We start from the raw sequence: 9,737 nt of genomic DNA, 5'->3' as shown, positions 1-9,737 counted from the left end.
TGTGTGTGTGTGTGTGTGTGTGTGTGTGTGTGTGTGTGTGTGTGTTTTCATATATACATATTTACAAGAAAGCAGAAGGTCTTTACAAAGAGAAAGGAGAAAGAAAAGACCAAAGTGAATGTCAGAAGAGATTGCTGTAGAATGCTGAGAAACAACAGGAAGAAATTAGAAAGTTAAAGTTTGAACAGAAGTTTCAAAGGACAGTGCATGAAGACACAGCAAAGCATTATAACAAAATATGCAGAGAGCTGGAGTCAGAAAATCAAAAGAGAAGAACTGGCTTAAGATTTCTCAAGCTGAAGAAACTGAAGAACAAAGAGGGCTGAAGTGGTTCAGCCCAGGAGATAAGATCCTGGTTGAGGTGGATTGACACAGAGATTGTGGAAGTTGGGTCAAGTGTGTTAGAGATGGTGAGATTGGCTCAGGACAGGACAAGGGTCAGAGCTGTTGTTCATAGGGTCGCTGTGAGTCATAGTCATCTCAAGGGCACATAACAACAACAGTGATAAATTCTCTCCAGGGACCCTCAGCTCTCTGTGACCTAGGCTTAGAAGCCCGTTTAGTTCTACCCCTCCTCCCTCCCATTATTCCTCAGAGGAGGCTTGAGTCGCATGACCACATGTTTTCCTATTTGTTACATTTACAGGAAGCAATAATGTCCTCTACCACGTGGGGAGAAAAATTATCTTAGGGGATAGTATCTAAAATCTATTATAACTAAAGGAGGATATCTAAGTCTGTTCTAGATTTCGTTTCTTAAATGCTTAGATATTTTAATGACCTTCAGAAAGGCCACAGTGCACAGATAAATAGCATATCTGTGGTATTAAAATTTCAAGGGAGGTTCAAAAAAGGGGAGGAGTTGGAGTGTCTAAAATTACTTATATGTGAGGGATGATATTTGAAAAAGGTTGAGAAATGTAACTAGGTAGAAACCCTGGATATTGAAGAACAAAAGGCAGTAATATTGAAGAGCTTAAATCTGTTCAGCGGCACCCTGGATATTGAAGAGCTGAGGTCATCAGACCTACAGAGGAGGTACCCACGTAGTCACTGTGCTCTGTGGAATTGGAACCAGCCAGACAGAGGAAGGCAGGCAGCACAGAGTAGATAGACAAGGTGGCTTATTTCTGGCATTTGGGGGTCAAAGCCAGGAAGAGGACTAGATGTATGTGCAGGAAGGGAAAATACAGGGAACAGACTAACTCAGAATGACTGCCGAGAAGAGTAGGATGGTCCTAGGGCGTTAGTGAGAAGTTAGTGAAGTTCAAGCAGTACATGAAAAGTATAAATGTCTCTGAATGAAAATGAAGAAACAGTAACCACATTTACCTGTAGAAAGGAAGAGAGGGTTGTTATAAGGGTAATTTGACAGTCTAAAACACCTCTGAGTAAACTGTATACATTTTAGTAGCCCAATCTCTCTAAAATTCAACTCAGTGTGATATAAGTGGTCCATTGTTTCTGACTATGTCTCTTCAAAGCAGTCCAGATACTGTTTCCTTTTTGACCACACACTGTGCTGAGTACCAGGAAGGAATTCAGAGTTGAAAAAGGTACTCAAATGATAATAACTTTTCAGGGATCCCAGTGTAATGGGAAAGATAGATATATAGGCAATTTAAAAACAGTAGGGGACCACAGGTTTAGAGATGGATGTGGAATTTTATGGGAACACTGATGGATGATACTTACCCTAGTGTGAAATGAGTAAAAAAATCTCATAGCCACCCGGTCAGAACCAACTCCTAGCTGACCCTACAGCAAGTTTTCAGACGTGGTAAGTTATACAGGAGGACATTGCTCTGCAATGGAGGGACCTGTCCATGGTATTAAAGAGCAGTGAAGTCTAGAGACCAAGGTGCACCTGATACAGGCCATGATCTTCTCAATTACTTGCTGTGCCTCAGAAAGCTGGACAATGAGTAGGAATGATAGAAAGAGAATTGATGTCTTTGAGCTGTAGTGCTGGAGAAGAGTATTGAATATATTATAGATTGCTAGGAGAACAAACAGGTTCATCTGAGAGAGGGTTAAACCAGGCTGCTTCTTGGAGGTTCAGTCTGATATACTTTGGGCATGTTGTAAGGAGGGACCAGTCCTTGGAGAGGAACATCATGCTTAAGAGGCTGGAAAGACAGTGTAAAAGACAAAGATCCTTGATGAGATGGATTGACTCAGTGACTGAGGTAATGGGGATTGGTGTGTCAGAGACAATAAGGCTGGCTCAGGATAGAGCAGCATTCAGAGGTGTTGTACAAGTGACTCAATAACACATAACAACATAGTACTTGTACACTGACAGACACATAGACAAATGGAACCGAATCGAGACCCCATCCGCCTGTGGTCAGCTGGTATTCAACAAGGAAATAAAGTTTTAAAATATTTTAAGCATATCCTATTACTTCATTACAACATGTTTGGCTGTTACCTGAAAGGTCAGAAGCTTGAACTTAGCCAGAGGTGTGTCGGAAGAAAAGATTGGCCGTCTCCTTCCAAAAATCAGCCATTGGAAATCTTGTCTTCTGCACACTGGGGGTCAAAATTAGTCCATTCACTCAGCTGAACAATGGAATTCTTTTTAGGCATACAGTTATGGTTTATAATAATTAAATAACTTAAGTATATCTTTGTAATTAAAATATTTTATCAATTAATAAAAATGCATGATTATATGCTTTGAATTTAGTATAGATGTTATTTAATAGAAAATAGATGATTGGCTAATAGCAGTCCTGACACTTTATAGAGAAAGCTATTTATGGCCCAATCACTGAGCTGCCACAAAGGACTCACCTGCCTTTCCCTCAAGTCCCCTCGCTTCTTGTCGCTTCGTCCCCTCTGCCTGCCTTCTACAGGCCATTTCCACCAAGGAAAAGGAATCGTATCATATGTCCCCTATCCAGAACCTCCACTCTTTCGACCCCTTTGCTGATGCAAGTAAAGGTGATGACCTGCTTCCTGCTGGGACTGAGGATTATATCCATTTAAGAATTCAACAGAGAAATGGCAGGAAGACCCTTAAAATTGTCCAAGGGATCGCTGATGATTATGATAAAAAGAAACTAGGGAAGGCGTTTAAGAAGTTTGCCTGCAATGGTACTGTCATTGAGCATCCAGAATATGGAGAAGTAATTCAGCTACAGGGTGACCAGCGCAAGAACATATGCCAGTTCCTTGTAGAGAGTCGACTGGCTAAGGACGACCAGCTGAAGGTTCATGGGTTTTAAGTGCTTGTGGCTCACTGCGGCTTAAGTGAGGATTTCAGTGCAATGAGTAGGAGATTTCCCTCCTGTCCTTTGACACAAGTTTAAAACTTCACAGCTTGTATAATGTAACCATTTAGGGTCCACTTTTAACTTGGACTAGTGTAACTCTTCTGTGCAATAAACTGAAAAGAGCCCCTCTCCCCAAAAAAGCTATTTATGATTTCTCATGGGCTTTGTTTCTCTTTTTTGATCTTTACCAACAGAGAACGAGCGATCCAAGAGATGCGTCGACATGGTCTTCCTACATCACCCCTTAGTTCTACTCTGAGATCTCCTTCAAATTCTCTTGAGCTTTCAAACTTGTAATTATCAGAAAGGTATGTGTATGTTCTCCTAAGAAAATGAATACTAACTACGATGATAAAACTTTGCGGAGGAAGGGGAGATCCACTGGCAAGGCATGACGGGAGCTTTCTGTAGTAGTGACAATGTTCTGTATCTTGCCATGCTGGTTACAGAGTTAGGTACAATTGAAAAACTCATTTGAAGTGTTCAGTTGAAATGAACACCTAAGGTCTTTGCACTTTGTTTTAAGTAGATTTTCCTTCAACTTAAAAAGAAGTCATCTGCAACAAAATGTTAGTGATATATGTGGGTTATCCAGAGTAATATTTGATGAAGTATTCAAATTCAAGGGTAAGTAGTACGTGGGAAAAGTGTGAGTAAAAGCCCTCAGATAGGATTACATGTGGTGCAATAAACTTATCCTGACAGGAATGGTAAGTTTCAGAGGAATCATGAGGGGGACAAAGTTTGGAAAGTAGGTTATATAGAATATGTAATGAATACATTGTGAAGTTGGGAACCAGTGAGAGATCCTTCTGTGGATAGGATATGTACAAGGGTAGAGTTAAGATGCAAGCCTTGTTTCTGAAGGATTCATTTCATTTATATTTGGGTCAAATTGCAGGTAGAATCCTGAGGTAATAATGCTAGTTGTTGCTACAGAACGACTCATATCATTGTTGTTAGATGCTGTGAAGTATGACTCAAAGTGACTCTAAACAACGTATCTGAATGGTGTCCTTTCTTATGCCATCTTCATCATCCTCAACACATTTAAGTCCATTGCTGCAGATACTGTTATTAGCCCATCTCATTAAGGGTCTTCCTCTCCTTCCCTGACCCTCCACCCTTCCAAGCACAATGTCACTTTCTAGGAAATAGCCTCTCCTAAAAATATGTGAGATGAAGTGTCGTCATCCTTCCCTCCAGGAAGCACTGTGTCTACTTTCTCCAAGATACACCTGCTTCTTCTTTTGGCAGTCCATGGGTAAGAAATGAAATTATGAGAGTTTTGGATCAGTATAGTTGTCAAAAGATAGCACAGAAAGTTTTAAATTGTCATATATGTGCAGAACAGTGCTATATCCTAGGTGTGAATAGCTTAATTTTTTACGTTTGGTCAAGTTGTGAGGCATTTTGTTCTTTTACTATTGATGTGCCATCCATACCAACTTGATCAGTAAATGTTCAGTGCCTGTTTGCCTTTATCATTTGCATGTCATAGGTTGTTAATGAGTCTTCCTCTAGACTGATGCCCAGTTCATCACATAGTTTCCTTTCTCAGATTATTTGCTTAGCATACAGATTGATGAACACCTGATCTTAAACTACACCGTAATCCCTAGTTTCTTTCGAATGATTTACAGGTTTTGCCTGAACACAGTTAAGTGTCTCTGGGATTCTTGTTCTTTGCAGTGTTATCTGTAATTTGTTATGGTACACACACATAGTTAAATGTCTTAATATAGGCAGTAAAACACAGGTATACATCTTTATTTCATTACACACACACACCGTCTTATAAATTCAGCATGAATTTTTGATAGTTCCTTATTGGTAAACTGTTGCTATTTTTTTAATTACATTCAGAATTTTATGTGTGTGCTATTAATAATGTTCTATGTTTCTGCATTCTGTTAAATCACCCTTCTTTGGAATGGATACAGATACGAATCTCTTTTTATTGATTGGCCAGGTCTTCCAAATTTCTAGGCATAGGCAAGTGAGGATTTCCAGCAATGCATCTGTTTGTAGAAACATCTCAGTTGATAGTTTGTCCATTTCCTGGTGGGTTAGTTTTCACACCAGTGTGTTCATTGCAGTTCCGGCATTTTCCTCCAACCCCATCAGTTCTTCGTCATATGCTGCTTCCTAAAATGTTTGAATATCAGTTGTTTTTTGTACAGTGACTATATCTTCTTTTGATACTTCTTCTCTTGTTCTGTATTTTGCTTGTAGACTCCTTCAGTATTAGAACTCCAGCTTGAATTCTTTCCTTCAGATCTTTATTTAATCATGAGAAATGTTTAGAATGTTCTACCTTTTTGGTTTTCAAACTTCATGTCTTTGCATATTTCCTTATAATATTTGTCTTCTCAAGCTTCCCTTTGAAATATTCTGCTCATCTTTTTGACATCATCATTTCTTCCAGTCATTTTGGCTACTCTCAACTCAAGAGTAAGTTTCAGATCATTCCCTGATCTTTTATTTTGCTCTTTTTAATGACCTTTTTGTTTCTTCATGTATAATTTACTTGATGTTATAACACGACTTACCTGGTCTTCAGTTTTTGGCCTTTAGCTTATCTCTAAATTTAAGTAGGATAAACTTGAAGTATATATAGGAGCTCTGGTGGCCTAGTGACAAGAAACTGCACTGCAGTCTAGAAGGCATGTCGTTCAAGGTCACCAGCTGCTAGGAGGGAGAAGGAGGGGCAGCCTCTTCTTGTGTGATTAACTTCCTCTGAAAACCCAACGGAGGGTCAGCTAGGAGTCGGTCTGACTGGAAGGTACACAACAGAAACAACATATTCAAAGTACACATTGGCTTTTATGTATTTGTTTTCCTTTTCATCAGCCTCAAGTTCACTTTCTCCATCATCTTTTTATATAGATGTAGTCTGTATGTAGACTACTAGTCTATATCTAGATGTAGTCATGTGTATTCCATCTGGTGTTAGCACACTCACTCATTGCATTGAGTTGGTTCTGAATCATAAAAATTCTTCAGGTTTCCAAGGCTACAGATGGCAACAGGAGAAGACTGCCCATATTTCTTCCTGGAGCAGGTGGTGGGTTTGAATTGTGTTAGCAGCACACTTCTCTATGGGGTACACCATCAGAGCTCTCATATATGTAGTTACCACATAGAAAAAACGGTATTTCCAGTTGTTGTTGTTGTTATGTGCCGTCGAGTCGCTTGTGACTCATAGCGACCCTATGTACAACAGCCCTAAACTCTGCTCTGTCCTGTGCCAGTCACACTATCTTTGACATTCCCATCCCGATTACCCCAGTCACTGAATCAGTCCACCTCATAGAGGACCTTCCCTTCCTGCGCTGTCCCTCCACTATACCAAGCATGATGTCCCTCTCCAAGGACATGGCCAAAGTCTCCTTACAACATGGCCAAAGTATGTTAGACAGAGCCTCAGAATAGGTCATTAATCTTAAAAAAGTTCTGCTGTTTCATCTCCAGAGATGCTTCATCAAAGCTTTATTTTCCATTCACCAACCCTTTTTTGTTTCCAGCTTTTGTGTTCCAGTCACCAGTAAGTATCAATGCATTTTGGTTGCAGGATTGAGTAATTTCAGACTGCTGAAGTTGGTAAATATTCTCAGTGTCTTCATCTCTGGCATTAGTGGTTGATGCATAAATTTGAATAATAGTCATTATTAACAGGTCTCCTGTGTAAGTCTATGAATATTATCACTGACTATTGGGATGTGCTTCAGGGTAGATTTGTGGCAATGATTGTGATACCCTCCCTCTTCAATTTGTCAAATCTTTGCATGGTAGACCATGTGATTTTCTGATTAAAAATAGCCAGTTCCATTGTGCGAATATACCACAGCTTCTCTAGCCATTCGTTTGTTGATGGGCACTTAGGTTGTTTCCAACTCCTTGCTATTGTGAACAAAGTGCCTAAGTGAACAAACAACCTAAGTGCCCATCAACAAACGAATGGCTAGAGAAGCTGTGGTATATTCGCACAATGGAATACTATGCTGCATTAAAAAACAAGGAACTCATGCAATATTATTCAAAATGGTTGACTCTGGAGAACATTATGCTGAGTGAAATATCCCAGTCACAAAAGGACAAATATTACATGATGCCACTGTTGTAGAATGGGACTGTCCTTGGGGTTGGGGAGAGACTGAGTAAGATGGGTTCAATAATGTATACTGCACTGAAACAGAGGAGGGAGAGAACCATTTAAAAGAGAGATATAACTGGGTATTTCTGTCATCACAGGAGACTAGAGCGAGGGCTACATGGTGGAGGGGACCTGGGGGAGGGTTTGTAAAACAATGAAAGAATCTTTTCTTTTACTTTTCCATAATTTTTGGACTCATGTACTTATAACTTGTTAGTCAAATTTGTGTCTTCTAGGTTGCAACACCCCCATGATACATCTTCAAGGATATGAACATGTACAGCCAAGCACAATCAATAAGAGTGCATCTAAATTCCAAAATCAATCTCCATAATAGTCTATGTGTTTCCTACTGCCAAAGGGGCCCTTTAGAGTAGTGAGAGAAGATCTTCACCCTGAAACCCACAGCATCCCTTTTCAGCAGGAAGTAGCTAAGAGAATACGCCATCCCCTTTTCCTTATGACTCAGGGTGAAATCTCTCTCAGGGAGGAGAGATAGGGAATGGCAAAGGACACACTGACAAAGAAGATTAATCAGAACTGGCTTTGACAAGCACTGTGGCATTTGGACAAGAACAAACTGGGAGGAGGGTAGAGAGAATAGTGCAACAATGAATGAGTGGAAGCCCAAAATCTCTGTAAATGTTTATGAAAATTAATAAAATATAATTATAGGGAAAAAAAATAGCCAGTTCCGGCCCATTTTGACTCACTAATGACTTGACGGCACATAACAACAACAACAATGCCTAGTCTATCAATCTTATTGTATTCTGTTTCATTTTTGACAGTTTCCAGTTTTCCTCAGTTTATTCTAGGTACATTCTACATTTTTATGGATATCCACTATTAGTAGATCCTTGAGCTATTTGTTCTCATTTTACATCATGCTACATAATTAAATGAAGCCCAAGCCCCGAAAAAAAATTTATTTTTATTTTTTTTTAATGTAAGTTTACAGAGATTTTGGATTTTCATTTATTCATTGTTGCACACTTTCCTCCCTTCCCAGCCCTCCCTCCTCAGTTCACTTCTTTGAAAAGTGTAAGAAATAAAAATTCTTTCATTGTTAATACACTTCCTCCCCCACGTCCACTCCTTTATCCAGCTTTCATTCCGTATTCTTGTCATGACAACAATACTTAATCATATATTTCTCCTAAACAGTTCTCTCCCTCATCTGTTTCAGTACAGTATACATTATTTATCCCCTCTTAATTTCCTCAACTCCAGTGTGAGACCCACTTTACAATAGTGGCACTATGCAGTATTTGTCCTTTTGTGACTTCAGATATCTCACTCAGCATAATGTCCTCCAGGGTCACCCATTTTGTATATTTCATGAGTTCCTTGTTTTTCATTGCAACATAGTATTCCATTGTGTGAATATATGCCAAAGCTTCTCTAGCCATTCATTTGTTGATGGGCACTTGGGTGGTTTCCAGCTCTTTGCTATTGTGAACAAAGCCGCAATAAACATGGGTGTGCATATATCTTCTTGGGTGGCACTTCTGATTTCTTTAGGGTGCATTCCCAGTAGTGGATGGAATTGCTTGGTCAAATGGTATTTCTATTTCCAACTTTTTGAGAAAATGCCATACTGGCTTCCATAGGGGTTGTACCATTTTACACTCCCACCAACAGTGAATAAGGGTTCCAGTTTCTCCACAACTTGACCAGCATTTGTTGTTTGCTGGTCTATTAAATTTTGCTATTCTTACTGTAGTGATATCTCATAGTTATTTTTATTTGCATCTCTCTTAGAGCTAGGGATTTTGAACATTTCTTCAAGTATTTGTTTGCCATCTGAACGTCTTCTTTGGTGAAGTGTCTGTTCATATCCTGTACCCATTTTTCAATTGGGCTGTTTACCTAGATCTTGTTGTGGTGCTCAAGTATTTTATAAATTCTAGATATAAGTCCCTTATCAGACATGTCATTGCTAAATTTTTTTTTCCAGTCTGTTGCTTCCCTTTTTACCCTTTTGGAGAATTTTTGGATGTGCATAGGGATTTTATTCTTAGAAGTCCCATTCATCTATTTTATCCTCTCCTGATAGTAGGTTTTTCAGGATGCTTAGAAGTCCGTTTATGTTGTGGATTAGGACTTCTAGAGTTCTTCCAAGTTTTCTCTAATGAAGTTTGTAGTCCTTGATTTTAGTCGTAGGTCCTTGATCCACTTTGAGTTGGTTTTTGTGTATGGAGTGAGGTGTAGATATTGCTTGAGTTTTCTACAGATAGTTTCCCAGTTTTACCAACACCATTTATTAAAAAGGCTGTTGTTTCCTTGCTTAACTGATT

The 9,737-nt window shown here is 39.2% G+C and overlaps 1 protein-coding gene across 1 annotated transcript in view; it reads left to right on the top strand.

The window, feature by feature from the left end:
• CEP135 (centrosomal protein 135kDa) overlaps positions 1–3,578 on the top strand; it is a 110,338-nt gene extending 106,760 nt beyond the window's left edge. The window contains exon 24 of the mRNA XM_006898095.1: positions 3,476–3,578. Within this exon, the coding sequence (XP_006898157.1) occupies positions 3,476–3,578 (103 nt within the window). The remainder of the gene's footprint in view (positions 1–3,475) is intronic.
• The last annotated feature ends 6,159 nt before the right edge of the window (positions 3,579–9,737 follow it).

Source organism: Elephantulus edwardii, unplaced genomic scaffold, assembly GCF_000299155.1.
Source record: "Elephantulus edwardii isolate Elephantulus edwardi_28Jun2011 unplaced genomic scaffold, EleEdw1.0 scaffold00220, whole genome shotgun sequence".
NCBI classification, from domain to species: Eukaryota; Metazoa; Chordata; class Mammalia; order Macroscelidea; family Macroscelididae; genus Elephantulus; species Elephantulus edwardii.
This window is presented reverse-complemented; position numbering and strand designations above follow the sequence as displayed.